The sequence below is a fragment of the Syngnathus floridae genome, chromosome 20, assembly GCF_059516105.1.
Source record: "Syngnathus floridae isolate MCC-2025c chromosome 20, RoL_Sflo_1.0, whole genome shotgun sequence".
Classification (NCBI taxonomy): Eukaryota; Metazoa; Chordata; class Actinopteri; order Syngnathiformes; family Syngnathidae; genus Syngnathus; species Syngnathus floridae.
The window spans coordinates 1,682,161-1,707,515 of NC_142432.1; the positions used below are offsets into that span (position 1 = coordinate 1,682,161).

The 25,355-nt window shown below is 43.0% G+C and overlaps 1 protein-coding gene across 2 annotated transcripts in view; it reads left to right on the forward strand.

Moving 5' to 3' along the window:
- The window catches only part of zfhx4 (zinc finger homeobox 4), a 69,129-nt gene that overhangs the window by 21,039 nt on the left and 22,735 nt on the right, over window positions 1-25,355 (forward strand). For both annotated transcript variants that reach the window (XM_088363362.1, XM_088363361.1), the window contains exons 3-6: window positions 18-230; window positions 340-634; window positions 1,892-2,433; window positions 14,692-14,926. In XM_088363362.1, coding sequence (XP_088219488.1) covers window positions 18-230; window positions 340-634; window positions 1,892-2,433; window positions 14,692-14,926 — 1,285 coding nt within the window. The remainder of the gene's footprint in view (window positions 1-17; window positions 231-339; window positions 635-1,891; window positions 2,434-14,691; window positions 14,927-25,355) is intronic.

The following is a 25,355-nucleotide window of genomic DNA, read 5'->3' on the forward strand; positions in this document are numbered from 1 at the left end:
CCAATCTTCCGTTTTAGGTATGCAACTACTCAACCACCACCAAAGGCAACCTTAGCATCCATATGCAGTCGGACAAGCATCTGAACAATGTCCAAACACTCCAGAATGGGGGAAGTGAGGCACAATACAACCACAACCACGCCAACCCTGTAGTTAGTACGGGTCTCGGTGGCGGCTGTGGAGCACCCTCGCCATCCAAGCCCAAACAGAAGCCGACTTGGCGATGTGAGGTAAGCAGACAAAGAAAACCTAAATAGAGCAGCGTTACAAATAGTTTCAATTTTGTTAGATGCTGATTAAATAGATCTTATGACATATAGAGACTCTTTCTTCCTACAGGTTTGCGACTATGAGACAAATGTGGCCCGAAACCTGCGAATTCATATGACGAGTGAGAAACACATGCACAACATGATGCTGCTGCAGCAGAACATGAAGCAGATCCAGCACAGTCTTCATTTAGGGCTGGCACCAGCTGAGGCTGAGCTTTACCAGTATTATCTGGCTCAAAACATCGGCCTGGCTGGTGTCAAACTGGAGAACCCCGGTGGCGGCGGAGGCCCAGACACCCAGATGATGATCAACCCCTTCCAGCTCGATGCTGCGACGGCAAATGCTCTTGGATCTGGTCTTGGTGAGTCAAGCATGAATCCAAAAAGTCATCTTTACATATTTGGAGGTAAACGTATAGAGTCAGACTAAAATAATGGATATTTTTATGCACCTAAGGAGGAATCAACATTTAATCGGAACTTAACAATAGGAAGTGTTATCTGTGCTGTCCTTTTTAAAAATATCTGTTATCGTCTTTGGGTTTCTGTGTATCTGTATTGTTCTTCCTTCTTTTCTTTACTGCCCCTCCATCTCTTTCCCCTTATCTCTTCTCTCATATTGTCTCTCTGTCAATGTCTCCTTACTTTGACCCCGCACTGATTAAAAAGATGATTATGAGACGCCACCCGAGAATTATTCTTAATCTTTCATTTGTAATTTTCTTAAATCAGCTTAATCCTTGCCACCATACACACTACCCCACCTTTCAACACCCCAGAGAGAACCCACATGCGCGTACACACACACACTTGCACGCAGCAGGAAGTGGATTCCTGTAGGAGTGAGCGAGATTTAACAATGACCCTGCGGTGTTACACACACTCCCACTGCCAGTGTTGAGGTCACAGCCCAGCCAGCAGATGTAGTCGGAGTGATTTACACTGATAACACCCAGCTCCCTATCGTGAGCGCAGCTGTACGTAGGTTTAGATTGTTTTATATTCAAATACGAAAGAGGCTCATCGGGAATACGCGGTAGATTTCCTTAATAGAGCTCTATTTGTCATTTTTGTGTTAAATTGTGTTAAAACAGAGATTGCATGAATGGAGGGTCAGTGAAGGGATCACACAAAATAATTTGCTAGATTTCTTTGGTTGGCAGATTTTTTTTTTTTATTCATTTCCCAGGTCTTGTTGGGCGAAGAAAGAGATAATGTTCATTCTTTTCACATCTTTGTGTGTGTGTAGATGAGAGAAAATCCTGCACTTTAAAAGCGTTGTCCCACCACTGCTGAGAGGAGTAATTAAAGCTACCTGATGAGCGAGTTAGCAAGTTGAAAAGGATGATTGTAATTGATCCTGATTCAATCCTATTAGGGCTTTTTTATAGACGGGACTTTGTAAGGAGCCCTTGTCGCCTGCGAGGCTTTATTTTATCAAATCCTTTTGTGTAAAAGAAGCCGGCATGGAGGACTCCATTCTCCCTCCCCGTCTTTTTCTCAGTGCTTTCTCCAAATTAATTTCCATGGCCTTATATATTTTTGTTGTTCTACACAATTCTCCCTGTTTCATCTTGATCTTATTGTTAATATCCCCTTCCCGTTCACTCTCTTTGTAGTGAACAGTGACCTATCATCGGAATTGCGTCTCGCCAGCGGTCAGCTGATGGCTGACGACCTCTCGCTGGTGTCCTCAGGTGGAATGGGGAGCATGTCCTCAGTGGACCCTTCCCTCTCCTCCCTGTCACCGCCTATTAGTGACCCCTCGCTGCGCCTGTACCAGTGCGCCGTGTGCAACTGCTACTCCACCGACAGCCTGGAGGCTCTTAATGCCCACATCAACACGGAACGTTCGCTGCCGGAGGAGGAGTGGCGCTGCGTGGTCGGCGACGTCTACCAGTGCAAGCTGTGTAGCTACAACACGCAGCTCAAGGCCAACTTTCAGCTACACTGCAAGACGGACAAGCACATGCAGAAGCACCAGCTGGTGGCCCACATCAAGGAGGGAGGCAAGGCCAACCAGTGGAGATTAAAGTGTGTGGCCATCGGCAACCCTGTGCACCTCAAGTGCAACGCTTGTGACTACAACACCAATAGCGTGGATAAACTGAGGCTACACACCACCAATCAGAGGCATGAGGCCGCCATCCGACTCTACAAGGTAAAAATGCTCCCATCTAATCTCGGTGTTTCGTGCATCATATCACATAGCAATCAAAACGCTCCTATAGGGGGGACTTGATGCAATCAAGCCAAGTTTAGAGTCTGAATGTTTTCGTGTGTTCCTACGAACTGAGACTATCAGCGCAAGTATATACAAAAAAACCTTCCCATGAGAATGGAATTACAGATATAAAAAAGGTCACTGTGTGAATGTACCAGAATGATTCCAATCAGTTAAGAGCACATTTCCTGCTGGCATTACTGTTGCTGTTAATTACCCACGGGTTTCAAATTCTTCAGCTGAACATTTCACTTGGAAATAATTTCAGTCTTTGTTTTTATATTAGTAATGTAGTTTTCTTTCAAAGCTTCAATACAGTGCTAGTTATTTAAAAAAAAAGGTTAGGAAAAGGGTGTATTATTTTTAAAAGCAAAAAATATATTTTAAAAATATATTGTAAAACTGTATACATACAATTGAGTTTGCCTAAAATGTCAGGAGCATTTCTAGGAGTCAGAGCTCCATGCACTGCCCCCCCCCCCCACCCCTGCGGGTAGATACTAAGCGATACTTTTTAAGGTGAGTCACATGCTGACTTGATATACCGTGTTGACATAGAGTGGCGTTAGAGTAAGACAAACAATAAAGTTAATAAATACCATTGAAGTGCAGCAATTCATATGAAACACTGATAATGATAATGAATGCATAGCAAAATAAACTTCTCAGAATTGACTTGAAATGTGAAACTGATTCAGGATCGAATCGATTGCCCTTCTTAGAAAAGCATGTCTACATTGAAGTAGGATTGAGTTTAAACACACATACACACCCTCCACTCTCCAAAGAACACTTAATCGGGATAATTATTGATTTTTAAAAACTAGAAAAGCAGGTCGGACCAACATTCAATATAAAAGAGCCTTTTTTTGGGGTAAAAGCACTTCTATTTGAGTCCCTTTTTCCTCCCTCAAGATATTCCACTCAAGCAAGGCAGTGTCTTTTAAGCATGGCAAGTGAGGGCCAGCCCAATGCCCGCTCTGTGCACCCTGAGCACGCCAATACCTCATCTACCCACCCACCGACCCCTACAGGCCTCAACAAATGTGTTGCACAGATGAGGCTTTTAATGCCTCTGGCACAAGTCCCAATATTTTACCCTTGGACATGTGGTACATGTGCTAGTAAAGCCAAGCAAGTGGGAGAGAAGGCGGCGATTGGTAGAACTGAAGTTGAGGGAAAAAAATCATTTCTTTTATTTGACCAGGAAAAAAAAAAAAACACCTCGTCTTTCATGTATTGGCAGAGGTGAAAAGCACATGGGAATGGAGGTAGCTTGGCCCGGCGCATAAAAGATCCGAGTGTTGACGACTTTACCATCTGTTTTTTTGGAAACACAGAAAATCTTTATGGCACGGAAAACCATTTGAAGACACAAAACAAAAAGCATATTCAGGAGATTTTATGACCGCTTTGTAGCAGGGATGGAACACTTCTAAGGGGAATTTGAAAGTGTCTTATTTTCCAGACTTTGTAAAAGAGAGAGACAAATGACATTTGCAGCACATAGACATGAAGTAAACGGGTGTCCTGGGAACGGCAAGTGTCGGGAGTCATAGGCCTCATTTGAAGAAGGGAAGGGAAAAAAATGCTTTTAGCTGGTGCTGAGGAGAGATTTTTTTCTATCTACCGTCATTTTGGAGTATAAAAGCTGAAAATTGATAGAGTTATTGTGTTCAGACATCTTTTTTTTGGTTTAAAACAATCGTCTTAGCTTGTTCACAGTTTCAACACTCAAGGCTTCGGCGAAGCAAATAAATGATGCTCAATAAATTACAGTAAGAATTGGCATAATACTCAATAAGAATTTTGCCAAGTGCATGGAATTAAATGTTGATCAATTGGGCCTTGAGTTCATTTCCTAGACAAAATACTATAATGCGGTCTGACGGACTTAGTCGGCAATAAAGCAGAATGTGACATCTGGTTTGGGATGTTGAGCTCATACATCCTGTGGCAACATAATTCTGGTCAATACAACACTGGCATGCAACACAAGTTCAAAGCTTTGGTTCCAGCAATCCTATTAAAAACCATGCTTTATTTTTTTTTATTCTTATCCCCCTTGATTGAGCGAGGGAATTTGGTCAAATGCCTATCCCTGATCCAAACAAACAATTTAAAATTTCTTAGAAAGTGGTACTAGATACAAGTTCCACCTATTATTAGCAAACTAGAGTATTTGCACGCATGTTGTGCCAGTAGCCTGTGTGGTTAGTCGAACATTAAACACCGTCCTAGCATAGCATGTCTGTCGCTGGCCAGAATTTGTGTTTAGCTTAGTATTGAATATGATGATGTATGGTTTCGTTTATGATTTGTAATAACAAACAGTGGCCTTTAATACGCGCAGGAGACGGGAGTAAATCTGTCAGTGCCATTCACAAGTGTAGCAGGGCTAAGTAGGGGGGTCAGTTTGAAGCCAGTACGTGTGTGTGTCCGCTGGGCTTTGAGGTTGCGATCAGGGCTGTGCCCTTGGGTCATTAGGAGTGGAGAATGTTCATGGTCAATGTTGCATGGTCAGGGACCACACACACACACACATGCACACACAAACACAGACACACTGTCTCATAGGCCATAGCACCTGTTTCTCAGATGGCTGTCTGAATAAATCTTCAACTGTCCTCAGACGCCATTACCCCTCCCCTGTCCGTCCCGCTGTCTGCCTGTCTGTCTGTCTGTCCAGTTTTCCGTCATTATCCAAGCAAAAATGGACATCCGGGATTCACCGTGCATTTCCATATTTCTGTTTTTCTTTTCATTATTTTCCCATTCGTCTTCCTGTCCCCTGTGTCCTTCGTTGAACTCTGCTTTAAAAAGCTCAACATTTTTATGGGCGACGTGGAAAAAAAGGGCAAAGAACATCGAGCTTGAACGCCCTCTGTTATATAGATGTCTCCATATACTCACTTTTTCTTTGTCCTCACTTTGAGAAAGTGGAGACATAATTCCCCTGGCCAGCAAGAGGTGCCAATTAGACAAGAGCATGCGTTTGGCTTTTTTCATCATCATCAAGTCTTCCTATCTTATTTATATTTTTGCCTTTCTCGCCTACATATTGTGTTCAGCCCATCTCTTTAGAATGCAGATGGCTTGGTTTATGCATTTGTGCTATTAAGTCAAGCGCTGTGCCTTGGCTATTAGCGAGGGTCAATCCTTCCCACTCTCATTTGAAAATCAAATATCTCAATATATATGCAGCCCAAATTATCGGACTGTCATTTCGACCAGTGTGATGGGGAAATAGACAGGAGATTGACTTCTGTAGATTTGCATAAAAACCCATTGTGTTGGTCCTCAGGAATAGTAAAGAGTCCGATCTATTTCAAATGCATGACACCATTTATGACACCGTCCCTCGCTCATGCTCATGCCGAGGCGTAGCGTTGCATATATTCATGGAGGCGTATTTATATCTACAGTTAAGTTCCTGGTTTAACCGTGCTCTCCATTATGAAGTCTTCCCACTTGAGCCGCCATCCGCTTGATCGCCGCATCTCCTCTCTGCCATTATCTCAAACAGTTGCTATTCTTCCGCTCACCGATTGAGCATCGAGTCATGTCACGATGCGGCCCCGTTAGCCGACCTACCTCACCCTCCGTCCCTTCATCTTTCACCTCCTCATCCCCTCGCCTTTCACCTGTCGCCATTATAATGGATATCTATGAGAGCTTCGACTGAAGTGGGGGAGGGTGACGGCTAATTAAAGCGTAAATGCAGGTGCTTGTGTGCATGTGTGTGTACACTGTGGCTTTGTGTGCTTGAGTGGACAGCCTTTATCCCTCAATAATCCTCCTCGATATTAATAAGAGTTCCTCCTTTCCTGGCTTCAACCAGATGGTTAGCAGAGCTTTAGTGTGTATGAGTTTATGAGTGTGTATTGTGTTTGCAGTCCAGTCTTTGCTGACAGATTGCAATTCATGCATCATGTTCAGAACCACAATTCCTTTAATTGAATACAATCCTTTAATTTTCCCAGAAATCAACAATGCCTATTACAATCTGGTTTTCCTTATCGTCCCTCAAATACGGTATCTAGTAGGAAAGGGTCCAATAACCGCTTCTCATATTTGGAAATGTGTTTCGACACTATCGATTCACTCAGTCACAATAGAACCCCATTATTAAGACAATCTTAGTCCTAAAGTAAGGAAAGTTGGTAGGGCAGTTTTTGTGTTTCACTAAAGAATATAATAATCAGTGGGTTGAATCCCTTATCTTGACAAAATATGCGTCCATTAGTGGCGGTAAAGTAGACATCCTATTTCGCAATATAGGTTTTTATTTAGACCTTCGCTTCCCACACTTTTCTCCTCTTGTGAAACCATCAAATATTGATGTGGACAAAGTTGAGCTGAAATACTCCTCAACGCCCGTACCAAATCAATAATCAATCGATTTGGAGGTAATTGTGCCTCCCTTGGACCGGTCCCAAGTCTCTCTCTCGCTCTCACACGCGCTCTCTGTCATTATCAGCATGTGGCCCAGTATTCGGCATTTCAGCATTCCAGCTCTAATTGATTTTAACCATTAGGTGCTCAGTGAATAGATAAGTAGTGGGAGATATTCGATTATATGGTGGAAGAGAGAGGCGGGAATGAAAAGAGAGCTAGAAGGCTTGAGGGATGGTGTTGGTGGAAGGAGGGGCAAGAGGAACCGGCTTGTCCTGCCGGTCCGTCCACCTTTCCTCACTGGCCCCCTATGCTCCCTGCAGAAGCACAATGCTCCTGACCTCCTGTGAGTTCAAGCAGCTTAGGTTCTGTGAGGTAATCCTTAATGCTTTGAAATAGACCTGATAGAAGCCCACTTACTTGTTCGGGATTAATGTGGGTCGAATGACTGGGGGGGAGGTTGGGGGGTTGATTCGTTGGTTTTATGGACATTTAGGAATAATCACTTTCACAATTAATTATGATCGAGTGGTGGATTTTTTTAATTTAAGTGGAAAGATGAGAGTTGAGATATGTTGTTCTCATCCAATTTGAGCAGGATTTGGTGCTGTACTAATTATTAAAAATTGGTTTTGGGATATGTTGATGACATTTTGAAATTAGAAAATTCCAGAGGAAATTTTGAACCTTGCAAGTCCAAAACCTGGGGTATTATGTGCTGGGCTTGCACATTAGCTCAAGTGCTAACATAGTTACTGTTCTTACACTAACACTTAGCCCATAATTATCACCGCATCATGTTTTCCATGTTAGTGCTGAGTGCACAACTTTATGTGTGAGGTCTTACCAATTCATTTTATTTTGCGCTGCTATTGTCGACCGGCCAACAGTATCCTTGTTTAATCGACGTGCATTCAGTGCAAAGGCAACGTGACGCTGCTTAATTGTATACTTTCTCGATTCTTCCTCCTCTCCAGTCAAGCAGGAGTCTCGGTTAGCGAGCGAACTGGGCGGTAGGGGGTTGGTGGGGGAACAAAGGCAAACATTTGAGTAATCTTCAAAGAGTCCATTGGTATGTTGAGTGGACGCTGGTATGTCGACTACGACCGAGGCTTTTTCAAGGGAAAACAATATCCTTCCTTTACACGCCGGGGCCTCGGCAAACACCGCCAGTCAGGCAAGTCTACCCTATGGTGCCGCCGCTATCATCTTACTGATCCACCACGGTAGCTTCCTCCATATTTGAGAGAGAGCAGCATTGACTTTATGGGGTTATACAGAGCAAATCGGGTTGTTGAGAATGCGGTCGGTTGAGTTTACGTGACATGCCAGTGATTGTTACAGGAAGGATCTATGGGCTTGCAGGCACACATTCTCTATTTTAGTCTGTGCTCACTGATAAATATGCAGACTAAGGTGGTTGGAGCTTTATAAGTGAGAAGACCAAGTGGACCATCTTTCCAAGGCACACTAAACAACAAGGGCTCGTTTTGAATCAAGATTGAAAGGTGTGATTCAAGTATGTCATGTGCAAAGTGTTAGTGCATGATGAGAGCCTTATTTAATTACTGCACTTCTTAGAGGGAAGAGACAGGCAGTCTGACATTTTGTGACAGTTTCAAAATGACTCTCTTGTCCTGTAATCACCACCCGATTTCTCACGAGGATCCACGCCAGGGATAATTTCGCCCATTTCTCTTTCATTAGCAAGACTCTCGGTATTAGACGTGTTTTGTTCCCTGTACCTTTTGTTTTGTGCTAAGTGAAACCATGTGACAGGGTAGGGGCTAACTGGAAAACAATACTCCCTTCACAGGCTCAGGAATGTGTAATTAGTGATTTGAACCCGACGACGCTTGTCTAGATTCTTCCCAATCCTTCTCTCCCCTTCTGTCTCATGTTCTTTTGTTCTCACCACTTATAGTTTCTTGCTCTCTTTGTCTCTCAAACCAATTGGTTAGTTTGCCTTGCCATGCGTTTTCAACATTCCTTTTGTCTAACTGTCAGTAATAGATTTTTTTTTTTTTTCCCCTGCAAGCATGCATCATGTAGAGGGCATAGAAAACCAAACTTGGCAAAAATAAAAATAAAACACGCAGCCCCTCCCGGCGCCGAAATTATTTTCCCTTCTCTTTCGGTTTTAGTTAAATATAACAACATCAGTGTAGTACAAACCTCTTTGATGGTACCAAGCAATTAGCCAAAGCCCCAGATTTCCATTCCTTTTATTTTTGTTTTTCTTGACGTCTCTCACAGATCCTGTCAATTAGCCCTTGCCTTGATTTTCACCCAAAGCATCTTTGCATGTTAGGAAAACTGGAAAATGATTAACCCTGCCCAAGAGCGTGTTAGCATTTGCTCAGAATCCCTCCGCCTTGCATTTCATTCGGGGGAAAAAAAAAAAAAACATAATCCGGTGAGCATGTTAGCATTTCAGCCATCTTGATCTTGGCGATTTATGATTTCTGTCTCCATTGTGAGATGACGGAGAAGATGGCTCAGGGATATGGGGAGGTCTGGTTAGAGTCACCTGGCAGCAATGGAGACAAGCGGGAGCTTTTAGACCCTAATGGGTTAAGGTCAGGATAGCTAATAGGGAATAAGTGGCTGAGCCTTGCTGTCTAAATCTAATGCTAATGTAAATACTCATCCATTTTGGTGGGGGTGGAGGTAAACTGGCTTTTAAGACACCTAACACACACACACACATGACGCACCGCACACACACACATATGCACTGATGAGTAAGTAGGCCCACTTCTGGCGTCTGTGTTTCTCTGAGTCTGTTATTCCCAACTGCTGGCTCAGTACAATGTAAAATATGTGTGACTAGGCTTCATTGACTAAAACCAGAAGAAATGGATCATGTAAATCCTTAGCAAGGCTGTTTGTCTCCTCCTTTTGTGAGGGGAGGGGGGGTGATGGAGGGGTGGGCTTGTGTAAGGGAGAGAGAAAAAAACGAGAGCTCTGGAGACTGAAGTGATTTTTCCAAGAAAGGGGGGCCAGGAAGGTCAGGAAGCTGTGAACTTCAGATTGACCTTTGGCCCATATGTCAGCTATACTTACATCACTACCGCAAGTGTGTAAAATGTATGCATGTGTGTGGAAGTGAGTGAAAAGGAAATCCGGTTGGTAGGCCTGGGGAGTTATATTATTTTTCCCAAAGCTTTATCGCCTTTACGTCCTCATTGTGTCTGCTGACAAGTAGCAAAGAGTAAAGGCAGAATGGAGAGAGAGAGCGAGCGAGCGAGGGTGAGTGCATACTAGCAGATGGATGGCAGGAGGCTTTATATGAAAGACTCAGTGTGATAATTCATTTATTTGCCTTGGCAGCCATTATGCAATGGATGCTTATTATTATTGGGTGACCTTAGCTAAGCTCACCCACGGGCCCTCATGCACCTCATAGACGGGCCTCAGAGCTGTGATTACACGGGACGGCCATCAGCCAGGACTGAAACACAGGAGAAGCAATTTAGCTTGAGGAAATATTTTTCTTAGCTTTTATGATAGTGGAAGCTTTGCAAGCAAAACAAGGAAAGAAGATCAGCAAGAAGGAAAATGTTTTTTTTATTATTACTATTTAAGCTTTTCTTTTTAAATATAGTTTTAAGCATGGCAGGTATACAAAAGGACCTTTTCATAGTTATTCGTGTATTTGTATGGAGTTCATATTTTTTAAATGTTAAGTGTCATGAATAAACTAGTTGTACAACGACATGCTTTCACAAAGATCGTGATTTTTATCAAACAAGTTATAGTTTTAATTTCAATCAGCGTCATTTATTTTATTGGTTGAACACAAGGGAAATAAGGTGGCACCTACCTGGCGCCCTCAGCTTTTTTTTTTTTTAGCACTGCAGATTCATCAGCAGTGATCTTGCAATTCACTTGTTTTTGTCCCGCGGGTTGAAGATGGTAGCACAGGTTGGAATTCCACACTTGGCAGCCTTCCAGGCAGCGCTGCTATGTGTTTAAAATACTTTCAAGGAACAAAACATGCTTTTGTTGTTTGCTGGGCCAAGTGGGACTGTTTTTGTCTCGGGTGGCTCCCGGGGGCCCGTGGGATAGCGCCGGAAGCTGGTGTCGCTCCACATAGCTAACTATCGGCTCGTCGCTCCCACTAAAAAAACAACCGTAAAATAATATAAAGATGTTTTTCTTGTCGCAGTGAGAGGGGGAGGATTTTGCATGTGGGCATACATACATACATGTAAAACATGTATGAACATGCTCTGACACACTCATAGCGGTTATTAAGACATAGCTGGTATAGCACTACGTGTTCATTAGTGGCCTGCTTCTGCACTTAATGACAGGAAAGAGTCATGTTTGTGAACACCCTAATTTGTCACTTGGTTTATGGAGGAAATAGCGAGCCTTCTGCTTTTGAAATATTTTTGTCGTTACAAGTTTGCGCGCACAATCGGAGCCAAAGACAAAAAAAGAGAAGCACACAATTGAAATGATATAGGCAGACACAAAAACACACGCCAAATGAGAAAAAAAAAGTTCTCTGGAAATGACTGATGCGTAAACACACACGCACACACACACTCGAGGAGAAAGATAAAAGAAGTTTTTGCAGGGATGTATTTTGCCTCGCCTTATTAAGAATTCAGTTAATGAGACAGCTTTGCCACCACAGACAGAACAAATGAATGTGATGCGGCGCGGCCGCTTCCCCTCCCCACAAACCCAGCGATTGCGCGCTGTGGTGTGTGTGTACTTGTGTTTGTGTGTGCCAGAAAGGTGTTTTGTAAACATCTCATTCAGAATAATGAATGTAGTCCTCTGTCAGACTCGCGCACACACACACACACTACACGGAGCTTCCCACACCTGTCAAATTAACTCTCCTCCACCCTTTCCCAATTTCCGTGTGTGTGTACGTGTTTTATGGACAAGGCTGACAATGTTGTGTTTTTGACAAATAAACAGTAAGTCCCCCGTGTGGTAATTTGCATTCCATGTGAAGGGGATGGGGGCGGTGGGGATGAGAGTATGCACATCCGCCACCATCCAGAGAGGTGTGTGCAACATTACGGGCTACTCATGACAGGGGGCTGTTTATGAGCTTGATTGGCCCACCGGGAATGTTAGCTTATTTGGTTGTTTGCCAAACACTAATTCCCAACAATTAACCACCACCAGGAGCTGTGATGAGGGCGCCATAAGCAACAAGGAGGTGTGAGTGTTTTTGCAATTATGTGGAGCCACATAGACAATAACGTGCTTAATGCTCATGCGTGTTAATTCAAAGTGCTCCCCTGAGGATTTGATAGAAAATTGTTGTATATAATGGTGGTATGTTGCGTGTTGAGTGTTGTTCAGCAACAAAAAAAAGCTAAAATATGACTTTCTTGTCTAGATAGAAATAGAAATCACGATTACATTTGGATCAATTTTCCTACCATACTCAGTAACATACACTGCCATCATCCATAGCCACAAATTCATAGAGTAAGGGTTCGAACTTGTTTTTTTATTACATCCATTAATCCGCCAGGGTCATCATCTTTTTCACATCACCCCCAAAAATGTCAGTTTCCGACTAATTCCAAACAAGTAAATCCTGCCGATGTCTCCAGAGAGCAGGTTCATCCATTATATCCACATTTAAATGGGATACAGACACAAGCGCAAACCCAGGAGCAGGAACAGTGTGTTTGTGTGTTTGAATATGCATTACACAGCCCACGCCTGGCAGAAGTCAAAGTGCTCCTTTAAACATTCATAAATCATGGATATTCTGGCCGGCGATCTCCAGAACGCCTGTCGAGTGCCAGAGCGACAGACAGACAGCCCTCTAGTTTAGGTCTTAAACAAACCCTCTGGAATGTGCTGATGGCGAGAGAATTAATATTAGGTCTAAACCTAGCTGGCAGCCAGCTTCAACCCCAAGTGTATCATTCAACTCTGTCTGACTGAAGCTTCATATCCCTAAAAGCAAATAAGTCAAAACGTTGAACCACGTGAAACATTTTTGGGGCCGCTGCTGATTTGTATGAGCCTTTTAATTTCCAAGCAGTTCAATTACCTGTATGGCTTTGCCAGTAGAAACATTTGAAAACCAGTCAAGGATGACTCCAGTCAAACCTCTCAGTGATTCAAGGCTTTGAGAAAAAGAAGAAGAAAAAAAAAACAAAACAGGCTTTGTCACATTTACATGGCGCCTTTTGTTCTTTTTGAATTTATTGTCAATTGACAAAATCAAGGTCTTGTTTGAGTGCCAGTTTGCTATTCAATGCTAAAGACTTGTATTCATTGTAGCTCTTTCCTATTTATGTACAACTGGAGTGAAATCCCGAGTGAATCGAAAAAGAACAAGGAAGAAGGCGCGGTGAAAGGCGCCATTGTTTTTAGACTGAAATACTCATGATTGATGACACAATGAAAGACGTGGCCAATCTATAGGGGCTGTTGTGTACACTGCATAGCATATGCTGTCATTATGTAAGGCCATTATGAACATTATGATTGCTATCAGTAAAAAAAAAAAAAAGGCATAGGGAGAAATGGTGCAAGCATGCATGGCTTCGTGTCCAGGAGCACACGTATGACTTGACTGCAGCTCAGTTGTCTCCTTCGAGGGAGGGCGGGAAAGAAAAGAAGCAAAGAAAAAAAGAGAAGAGTGGGGGAAAGAGTGCAAGGGAGGCCTCCTTTCACAGAGAAACAAAGATAGCTGTAATTAATGGCCCTGAGCTCTGGTCTAGGGGAGCTTTCTTCTGACAACTCGGACTTAATTAAAACTTAAGACTTCTGAAAGGGCCTCTGACTGCGCGGGGACGTCCCACCGCCTCATGAGAAAAACCTGCTCAGATTTCCGACAAAAGAAAGAAAGAAGGAATGAAAAAAAGATGTTAGCAGCTGTAGCTAAGTTGCTTATCCCTGTTTGTTAAAGACGCGAAGGGGGGCGGGGGTTAGAACTCACACACCTGCAAGACCACCATACATATCAATACCTTTGTCAAATAACTTTTATGCAAAAGCATTTGGATGTAGCGAGATAAAAAAATGATAGATCCGTAGGTCGGTGGGTGGCTTGCCTGTGCTGTGTGTGCATATTTGCGAGCTTGCTGAGGGCAGGGCGAGAAATGGGGGTGCTTGGCTTTGCATGGCTGCGGTGCCATTAAAGAGGCAAGTGGAGATGCAGGCAAGGCTCGCAACTGACAGCACACGTTGAATGAGAAACCCCTGCAGCTGGCAACAATGAAGAAAGCCGGACAATGTGAATGTTCAGAGAAAAACACTTTTCCCCTCCCAGCTCCTTATTTTGACTTTGTGCTGAGTCTGCACGTCACCTCGGACCAATTAATGACACACAGGCTGAATGCATGAACACAGCTCTCTTTTTCCTCTCCTTTTTTTGTTATCATAGTACATTTTATTGGAGATCAATTTTATATTGTAATTGCTACATGTTGCTTTCATAAAATGCAAAATTAAGCGCAAAACCAAAAGTGGTTTTGGGATTTTTTTTTTTGTGCTTTATTAGAGCTGCATCAGCTCACAATGTGTAATTAACATGTATTGCTGGAAATACTAAAAGGCAAAGTGGCTGAGACGTTATCCATTGACGTCTCTGGCTCATTTGAAGCCAGGGAAGTGGGATTTCTGGGCTTTCCATCATTGGAACTGAACTGGAACCAGAGCAGAACGAAAAGCTTTAATGGTAATAAAAGTGGTAAATGATATAGGCATGATTCAGGCAACTGATGTTCTCCCAAATGTTCTTTGGTACGCTTGAGGAGATTTCTAAAAAGCTTCCTGTCTTTTTTTTTTTCTTTTCTTCAACAGCACTTGCACAAGCTGGACGGTGCCTACAGCCCTGAGTCGTGCGTTTATTACTGCACGCTGTGCGACTACTCCACCAAGGCTCGCCTGAACCTGGTCCAGCACGCCCGCTCGGCCCGGCACCAGCAAAACGAAGGCCTGAAAAAGCTGCAGCTGCACCAGCAAGGCCTGAGAACGGACGACGACGGATTTAGCCTCCATGAGCTGTTCCACGTCAAAGAGTGTCCCTCCGGTCAAGGTCTGTGCTGTGCCTCTATTTGGAGTTATCACACATACATACATGCAGAATTTTACAACCTTTAGAAAAATCTCACTTTATTTTTCCACTTGTGTTATTTTTTTTTCTTCCCACTGTGATTGCCCTTGGCTATAATTACATCCACCTTACTTTCCTCCCGAACAGTCCGGCTATCTCTTCTTTCTCTCACCACTCCCTCTACATGCTGTCAAATCTTTCTCCCTCCCTCTCGCCTTTGGCCTTCCTATCCACATCACGTCTCCCGATACAGAGCCGTCCTTCCCTCCTAATCTCTCCAAAATGAGCATACTGTTCCTATTAGGCTGCCGCGCTTATATCTCCCACAAACACACACACACACGTATATACACACACACACGCATACACACAATCTGCGTGCACAGGGACATCCCAGGCAGGCGGGCAGCTTATGAAATTTCACCTTGGGAGGATCTCGCAGCCTGTGCACACTTACAATCAACACACATGCACACGCACACACACATTCACACACATATGCAGCCTCTCCCTGGAGTGAGCTTTCATTTCCTTTCTCATGACCAAAGCAATTTGGCTTTCATTTAAGGGTCTCCGTCCTGCCAGCAGCTAATAAGTGTAACAGAACTGTAAAACATTCAGAGAGAGCAAAAAAAAAAAAAAAAAAGCAGAAAGATTAATCGTTTTTCTTTGAGTGGGGGTTTGATGGTTGGTGAGGGTGTAAGGGGAGGGGAGGAGGAGGAGAGTGGGGTTTTCGCGGTGTAATTTAAACCAGAAGAGTCAGGGTGCATTATTTAGTCATCCTTATGTTAATGCTGCAGGGAGAAAATGAGCGCTTAACTTGTTTTTGCTTTGCTTGACCTGAAGGAGCTGGGGGAGGAAGGTAACATGCTTTGAATAGCATTCTAGCGTAGCATTTGGCCTGACATCCATGTGTGTGTGTTTCCCAAAGTGTCCTTTATTGACCACACATTCCCCACCCTGACATGGACACTCATTACTGGTTTAAGTTTGATTTTAATTACACACAGATCACATTTCTGCAAGATTTGGAACTCCGGCCCTTCCTCATCACATCTCTCTATCCGGCTCCTTTTTTGTCCTGCTTATTAGATTCCTCACTCCCCCGCTACATTTATAAGTCGATGTGAGCGAAAGCAGATTTTTTAGAAACAACATTTGACCGCTGCACCTAATTCCGAAGCACCGCTTCTCAAATGCACCAAATTTGTCACCGCTGCTTTCCTTTTATATGCTGGATTTGACTCTGCATGGGGAATTTCCAAGGAAGCTAACAGTATCCAAACCACTTTTTTTTTCTTCCTCTTTGCCCTCTTTTTGGCCAGGCTATATATTTTAAGTGATCAGGCTGCATGCAGATATGTCAAGGGTATTTCCGTTTACACATCAGCAGAGCTCTTTTTTTTTTGTCAACCAAAATGCAATCCTTTGATTGTCAGTGATTCAAATAGGGAATTGCAACCTAATTATATGGTTCGAGAAAGTTAAAGCAGTTCTTTGGGGTCAAAGCTGTTCACTGTAAACATGGAGGTTTTTTTCCCCCCCGATATAGTTGTTTGCAAAGGTTATTTAATAGCGTTGAAGTAAGAGTAGTTCCACACCAAACTCAAAGTCTTAAAAAAGCCGTTCCAAATTATTTTCCCAAAGTTAAGAGCACAGAATTTTCTTGGAAAGATGAAGACTTTAGATTTGGAGGGGGGGAACTAAGGGGCCAAGCCCCCCCCCTTGACTGAAAGGATAGAAAACATTTCCAGCCAGTGGTCCCTTTAAATGCGTCTGTATGTGTGCGCATGCTATTATTTTTCTGGGGCTACAACTCCTGACTCGAGCACTTTCGGTTCATTAGAGAGCGGTATGAAAAAGATTAATTTAAGTGCTGACCGGTATCTTTCTTTTAAAGCCAGGACCTGGCGCTGAGCCAGATAATTACAGGCCCATTTGGGAATAAGGGTTCTAATGCTCCAGACTTTATGTACATGTGAATGGCTTTCATTAAACAATTTGGGTGCTGATTTTATGGCCTAATTAAGGGTACAGCACTGCAGAGGCGCAACATAGGGGAGGGGCTATTTTGACAGGCAAGCAACACTTCTCTTGCTTTGTTAGCGTCACTCTTTGCCTCATTGCCAAGGTTTATTTTGCTGACAATAATATTTACGATATTAGTTTTGTGCTAATCGATATATTGGGAAAGCGTCTGAACATCACAATGCTTATCAATCACATCCTGGCAAAATGGACGCATCCTTTATTCAGTCTCAACATTACATTATTTCCATGCTAGCCTCTTGTAAGGCTGTTTTAGTCCTCTCAGTACCGGAGGTGTCAAGTCCAGGTCAAAAAAGTTCAAACCTAAATGAGACGGTTGAGTAGTAGCACCAATGGCTAAAACCAAACTGCTCAGTTCAAGGAGGTCAGAACATTCAGAAAAACATTTCTCCATTCTATAAAAATACAACCACACAATGAATGAAATGATAGATTCCTAATTTGTCCCATAAGTTCATCATGGAGCTGTAGTCAAATTCCCATCGATATTACTACACCATCCCATGGTCCTCTAGTGGATTCCTTCAAAGACAAAAAGCCCACTGTTTCGCTATCCCTGTGATAAATCGTGTGCACAATTAGAAGTATTACAGATAATTGACTTGATTCAAAAAGGGAGAAAAAAAAAAGCCAGTTTGCATCATCAAGAATTAGCCTAAATGAATTGCCTCTTGGCATGGAAGGACTTTGGAGGCCATTTTTGCTTTGAGGGTCATCCAAAAGTTGTTAGGAAAAATTAGATCTTTTTGCGTGTTAGTCTCTTCACTCTGTAATGAAATTATATCCTAAATTGATCTTTTTAAGAGTTCCACGAAGAACAAGTGAAATATTACAGTTTGAACCACAATTTTAGCCCAACTTGTGGCTAATTTAGCCCAACTTGAGGCGAACTCGCTGAAGTTAAGGTTCTGCTGCTCTGTCTTCACTGTACTGTGTGTATGCATGCATGTGAGTGTTTGCCAACCGTGTGACCATCATGTGTAAAGCCCCAGATCAAGCAGAAACACAAGGGCACACTTTTCTTTCCCCTACATACTTGTTTCTTCTTTTCTTTGCTTCCCACTGTCCTCCATAAAAAAAAAAAAAAAGATAGTAGATGGGATCTCATGGAGGTAATTACTTGTGAGAACCAGGCCTGTCATCCATAGCCCCGACCTCCCCCACCTCCTACTAAAGAACACAACATGCATTAAACAGGGGAGGGAGAGGACCTTCTTTGTCTGAGTCCCCCTTCTAAACAAAAGACATCTTGGAACTAGGAGAGTGAAAATATTTTTATCACGCATGTGTGTGTCCTTTTTTTTCTATTGAGTGATAAGGCTCTGGGACATGTTTGGTCTTAGTCCAATTATTGTCGCTGTGCTAACCACTTTCCTAGCAGCTGTAGGCTAAAATGAGCCTAATGGACACTTGTTATCCCTTCACGTCTGCTTTTAAATGGATGGAGATGTGGACTTGCGTGAGGAGCTTGTGTCTTGATGAATCACCAAGCTCTGCGTGTGTGTGTGTGTACTTGTGCATTTACAAGCATGTGATCACTTGATATTCAAGATGGAAAATAGATCATTTTTGTATTTGTGTGATGACATCAAGATGACTTTGAGGCAATTTTGGTTTGTCTCTCTCACTTTCACTCCTTTATCTTTTTTTTTTTTTCCTGCTCGGAGCGGATGGTTTTTGCCATTCCAGTGGTTCTCTTTTATTTTCAGGAAGGTCTCTCTTCAGACAGAAGTCTATTTCCAGGGTTTGTCTCCGTAATTTGCGGCGATCACATAAACATTCACGGATGGTCGGAGGAGCGAGAGAATGGACACAACACACACACACGCACACGTCTCCTTTGGTTTGTACAACAGGCCACATTACACTTAGTTAAATTAACTGATTGAATTCTATCACTTCATTTCGGACATATATATTTCAAATAGAAAGATGGATCGATTGATAAATAAATACCCCTAGAATGTCGATAATCAAGTTGAATGATGCATTAATTAAAAGACAATAAGCCGCTTTCACAGTACAGAATATATGTATTATTAATATATTTTGGGTAAGCAGTCATTTCCCCCCCAAATTCCCCCAAACCAAGCTCTCTAAGGCAGTGTGGTCATTTTTTGAATAATTCCATGCAAGCGAATGATAATTACCGTGCGGTTTGTGTGTGCACATACTGTAGAGAGCCTGACTGAAGAAATGAGCCTCGTTCACCATAAACTATTTTTGAAATGGTGTGTCGGGGGGTGGGGGGGGGGCGGTCAGAGCGCGGCCTGATTGTTTTTCTTTGAGTGGAGGCAGCTCTTTGGTGGAGGGGGTATTACCCTCGCTAAATTGTTCCCTCATGTTTTCCGCCAAAGTTTCTGCGCCGTGCCAAACTGACAGTTATAATTTACAAAAATTGCACTGATTATCTGAATTAGCATAGCTGACCAATGCCACATTAGCCTTATTTACAATACAAAGCCGTCGGGCTCTGAGGACGCATACTAAATATGACTTAAGTCTTTTGAAGAGGATGCCTCATCCATGTGTGATGGTACAAAAGGTCTCCCTTAAGGTCCATATGGACCCAAGTACCTCTGCTTTGGAATATAAAGTCAGTTTTGATGAAGAATATTATGTGCTTATTATATTTCCCTCACTTGGAGTTTCCTTGGTTCCATTTAGTTTCAGCCCGCCCCCCCGTCCCCTCCTTCCCTCCTAGCCACCCTCCTTTTTCACTCTGCTCTTCTTTATTTCATCGTCCTTCACCTCTATTCTTTTCTCCCCCTGATCCCCTCATACACCCTCTGTCCATTGACTCTTAACCACAGATGGACAAAACAATGGGCTGTGTCACACAGCATTAAGACAAACAATCAGGTGATGGGAGGGGGCCCGTGTGGGGCCGGAGCCACGGTAACCAGGCAATGCTCGGGCTCGGTCCAAGCAGCCGCTAATCTGAGACGGCGATGATACAATTCGCAGATGGACATCGGAGGCGGCTGACACACATGCACGCACACACACATGCAGATCCGCATGATAAGTTGGTATTGTCAGGAAGAATTTCTGTCAACCCTCCCTCCTTCCTCACTCCTCTCTTTCTTTTAGCTCATCCATCAGCGGGAGGTATGGAATTGATAGAGGCTATTGATTACCTATAGCTCAGGCTAATCGTCGCTAACTGGAGGAAGCTTTGCAGCAATAGCCCCTGTCAATGGCTTCTTGCGTGTGTGTGTGTGTGTTTGTGTTTGAGTCTGAATTTTGTGAGAAAAAAAAATATATATATAATTTTGGACAAGACGTGTCTAGAATAAGGAAAATGTAAGTTTTATCTTCCAAATAGTGAGTCTGCCAAGTTTCACCTCCCACCTACAGTATGTGATGACAAGCCCCCTCCTTCCTCTCTCGCTCTCTCTCTCTCACTTCTTCATCTCCCTAATAGGAAATTTGAGCGCCCGATGTGAGATTAAAGCTCAGAATCAATGCCTTGTGAGCAATCATTTCCAGAGAACATTGCTTTCATCTTTGCCGCTCCCCTTTGCACCCTCCCCACCTTCTCCTTCATTCTCTTTCGTTTTCTCTCCCACCTCCCAATGCTTACAGGGGGTCCCGTGTCATGACATCCCTTTTTGCTTTTATCATGTACTAATAACACTGTGAAAAAAGAGAGCGACAGAAAAAAAACATGTGACAGGATCAGAAAAGGATGCTGTGAGAGAAAGGGAAGAATAAAAAAAGAAAAGAAAAATCTACAGAATGATCCCGGGGTCTCCACTTTGATGTAGGGTGTCTTTATGCAAATTAAACAAATATGCCTCTTTGGATTCATCTCCGAGTGCTTCGTAGGGTGACATCTCACCGTTTGCTCTTTTAGAACAAGGGGCAGAAGGGAGGAATGCAAAAAAGGAAACATTTTATTTAGAAACATATATACAGATCTGAATAAGTATTGATACACTTGAAACTTTTTCATTTGCACATCTACGCTCCAACATAGAGATGCAAAATCAGCCATTGCAAGTCATTTCTGGTTTGCTTAATTCATCTGATTTCATACATTGCTCCCAGAATGTGCAAAATGCCCTGCGCAAAAAATATGGCAATAGTGCAACCTTAAGTAAACAATGTCTTTTGTGTTTCAAGTTGGACCAGTCCGCTGCAATATTTATTGGAGATTGGATTTAGTGCTGATATGAGAAAGTGTGCTAAAGTTTATTCTGCTTGCACGTAACACTTCACTGCTAATTCTTATAGCTTCGCTTATTCAATTTTGATATTATCTACTTTTGTCGTGTTGCAATTATTGACAAATATACTCTGCAATTCAGGAGGATACTGCAGTTAAAGGCACCGTTCATATTTTGGCCAAGAAACACACAAAGTCGAACCCACACACAACTTGGCTAGGGCTTTGTTTCCAAACACAGGTTAATGGGGAATGAGCAAGAGGAGCATTGCAATTTTCTGCTCTTTAGGCACCAGAGAATTCTCTCCAGTGTAAGAGGGACCGCACTCTCAATGTAATAGGCATTTTGCACCCTCATCACCCCTTCACACACACGCACGCACGCCACACACACAAAAAACACTCACAGGAGGCCAGTCCCGAGAGTGCCAGTGAGTGTTAGACATGCATGGAGTCGGCAATGAGACAATCAGCATGCTGAAATTGAAACCCTGTTTGGAGTCGCTTGGGAAGGGTAGAAGAAGAGCCAAGTGGGAGAGGAGAAGAGGAGCCCTCCCTGCTCACAAAAAAAAAAAAAAAAAACATGAGAGGAAGCTTGAGGATGAGAGGAAATAGGGAGTGATGTTTTGTTTAATTGCCTCATAAGTGATGACAGGGACGGTTATGGCCAAAGAGAAGATCTCCTTCCTCGACAGGGACATTAAGCATCTGTGTGTCCATTGTCCCCCCCGGCCATATCAACTGTAGGACACCATTAAAGTATTACGGCTTTGTGCCATTCCACATCTTTCAGCTTAATTAGCAGGAAGACACACAACTCTCATCATTTATAATCCAAATAATTACTTCCTGTTTATTAATGTCTCCGCTTCACATACCTGAGGACATAAAAACGAGTGTGTTCACCTATTTTTTTCCCTCTAATTGTCATTTTTTAATGACAAGACTCTGTTCTGTGCCAGCTGTATGTAACAATGACTCAGGTTGTGTCAAAGTGCGGGCCACGGAGCTGTCCGCTTGACTTAAGCTCTTCCCGTCTACTGGAGGAGCCTCCAGCATACACACACACTTATGTGCGTGCACACACATATGTGGCACACACTCAATGAGACAATATCAATGTGGGAGTTCCTGTATCTGACACGAGATTAGGAAGGCCAAGTGGAAGAATGTCGGGGAACTGCCGTGATGCATTTGCAAGGAGGAGAAAGGGACCATCTTGTCACACACACACACGCACACACGGCCGCAAGAGTCCTATGCTGTAAGTGAGCAAGTAGCCTCCCTTGCATTATTCACAGCGGCCAAGTGATCGAAGCTTGGTTCAATAGCACTAAAGCGACGCGCGCTAGAGAGATTTGTCTTACAAAACCTTGACACACACACACACACATACGCTGCCTCACGTAGTCTGCTCTCACAAACATTGATTTTCGGTGGTGGGATTCTCCCAGGCTTCGGATAAAACGAGGGGCTTCCCCCGTCAAACAAGCCCAAACACACACACATGTAAAAGACCATCTATATCATCTTATTGTTAGTATTTAGAATTGTAATTTGGTGATGATGTCATCCAGTGACGAGGGCCGACAAATGTGATATTTTTATTAATTCAAGATTTTTTTCTGCTAATTTTATTGTTACATTCAGTCATCAAGAGATTTGTTTTTTTTTGCATTCTAAGAAAACTTTTTTTTGGACATATTAGCATCTATTGATAAGTCAGCTCTCCCACGACTGTGAACACAGATGCACTAACACACAGACAGACACACCACTAAGACATGTGATCTACCCGTCCCAATCCACTGTAATTATCTGCCGGACCACCGTCTCACTCACACATACACACACGCACACACTTTCCCTTCAATCCCGGGTAATGGTTTGGGGCAGACGGCTTGAAGCGGTGGGCCTCTCTCCCAGTGCCCCAGTGTCTTAAGCTGCCATTGATTAAATGTTAACTGATATACTCGGCCCTGGCAATCTTGTTAGAGCCGGAGCAGGCAGGCTGCTAGACAGACAGTTTAGGACCCGTGCACCCTTCCCTGATCAATAGCACAGATAAAGATTTCATCCATCAATGAGCTCCCAAAACAAAAGGTATCAGATACCTGATTAGCCCCGTGGGGATGTACACTGCCATGTGGCTGGATGCGCTAAAAGTCGCCGCAAGCACCTGAGCCACCAATAACTATGTGCCCTGATGCACGTGCAGACACACAAATCACATCCTATTTATTTTCCCCCTTCCTGCAGCCCCACCTGAAGTCAATCAGCTCCTCACATAATAATGTAATTACACCTGATGGGCACACACACATATAAACACACAGAGTTTAGTGTGCAGATAAGCCAGCTCTGACTTTTCCCCAATGAAGGTTAATTATCCTGTGTAGTTCACTTAGGTGTGTGTGCATGCAGGTGCACAGGAGTGTGTGTGTGTGTCTGTTTTCTCTCAATTGCCTGTTCATTTAAATCCTCCGAGCATGCCAAAGGCACCGCAAAATATCTGAATCAATGTCTGGGCGACCACCGCTGTTAAAGTCTATCAATAATGCTCCCCTATCTAGTTCCCCGCTATTGTGACAGCTCAGTTTGAATGTCCAAGCGCAGTTGTAATTAAGACTTAATTATAAATCAATAGAAAGAGTCATTTGAATATAGATTTTTTTTTCTTTGAACATAATGTTTACCACTACAGTTTTCCCATGTTTTTCTTGAAACTTGAAAGGGAGTCAATAAGTCCATATCCTGTCATCAAAAGTGCTAATTAGAGAAAAGAACAACGGTTATGATTAAAATAATTTCAAAATCATGATCTAATTTGAAGAATATTATATTGGCATTTGCTGGCTTAAAAAATTGTATGTGTGAGCAACTTTGGCCCTGTGCAAAAATGTGTGTAAGAATTGTAAGGATGAATGTTGACGTTATATTTTGGTAGTTTTCCCTTAATTGCATTTAATATTGGAGCATGTTATTTTCAAAACATAATAATAATAATTCTCTAATATGATCCAGGATCAATCCAGACAAAGTCCTATCGAATGCAAGCCGCAAACCTGCCTTCCATTTGATGAAATCATATCGTTGCACTTTAGCGCTGCCATTTTGATGTGCTGTGGGGATTTTCAAGTGGCGTGTCAGGAACTGGGAGTCTAATGCATGGAAACATGGAGCTTTCTGTTTTCTGACGGCTAGCAGAGATAAGGGAGAGATATGGCTGAAGCTCTGGCTCAAATCTAAAACAGATCCCGCTAGAGGAGGCTGGGGGGGAGCGAGGGAGGTGTAGCAAAGGAAAGTGTGGGTTGCGGGGAGTGTGTAGGGGGGGGAGAGGTAGCAAGAAACGGGAATATTGTCAATCCTCTAAGTGTCTGGCGGTGTCTCCCTTTCTTTCCCTCTTTCGCTCCCTCATTCTCTTCCCCTCCTCACCCCCGCTCCCTGGGTAATCTGATTTATTCGAAGCATATGTGTGCTGCTCTGTCTTTGTCTGCCTCTATTAGGGCCAGTGGGGGCCCATATGACATTGTTTAGCTAGTAATGAAATGGACATTTTTTGCATGTTTTGGAGAAGGTCTAAGGAAAGCCAACACTCCTACTTTATAAGCATCTGTGAATAGCATCTCCAGGGCAAGATGCCTCATGTGCCTGCGTATCGCAGGTACCATGTGGTCATTTTCCGAGCTGATTCGAAGCAACTTAATGAATATTTCCGCCTGGAGATATTCTTTGTATGTTGTAAAGTCATGCCGTACCGCAAAACACATGACATTTTTTCACTCCCTCCTCTTTAAAGGCAAGTCACATGTTACGTGAGGATGAAATGTTAAATGGTAGCATCCATCATTGGGGAATGTTGCTACGGCTTGAATGCATTCTCTGTTAATGGGACTTCCATTCAATCCAATGTAAGTACGGTAAATAAGGTCGAAATCGAGAATTTTTAGAATTACATTCCTTTTGGGACTATGAGGCACACCATCTCAGTGAACAGGTGTATTCAACTAAAACAATACAGCAGCCTGATAGGATCAACTTCCTTTTCAAACAAAATCTATTCAACCTCCGCCATCACATTTCAAAGCATAGATACACAAACAAAGGCAGCATGTGCTCTTAAATCCGCTGCTTTTTTTTGTTCAATTAGATTTCCTCCTCTTGGCCTGGTATTAGTTCTGAGAAGAAGAA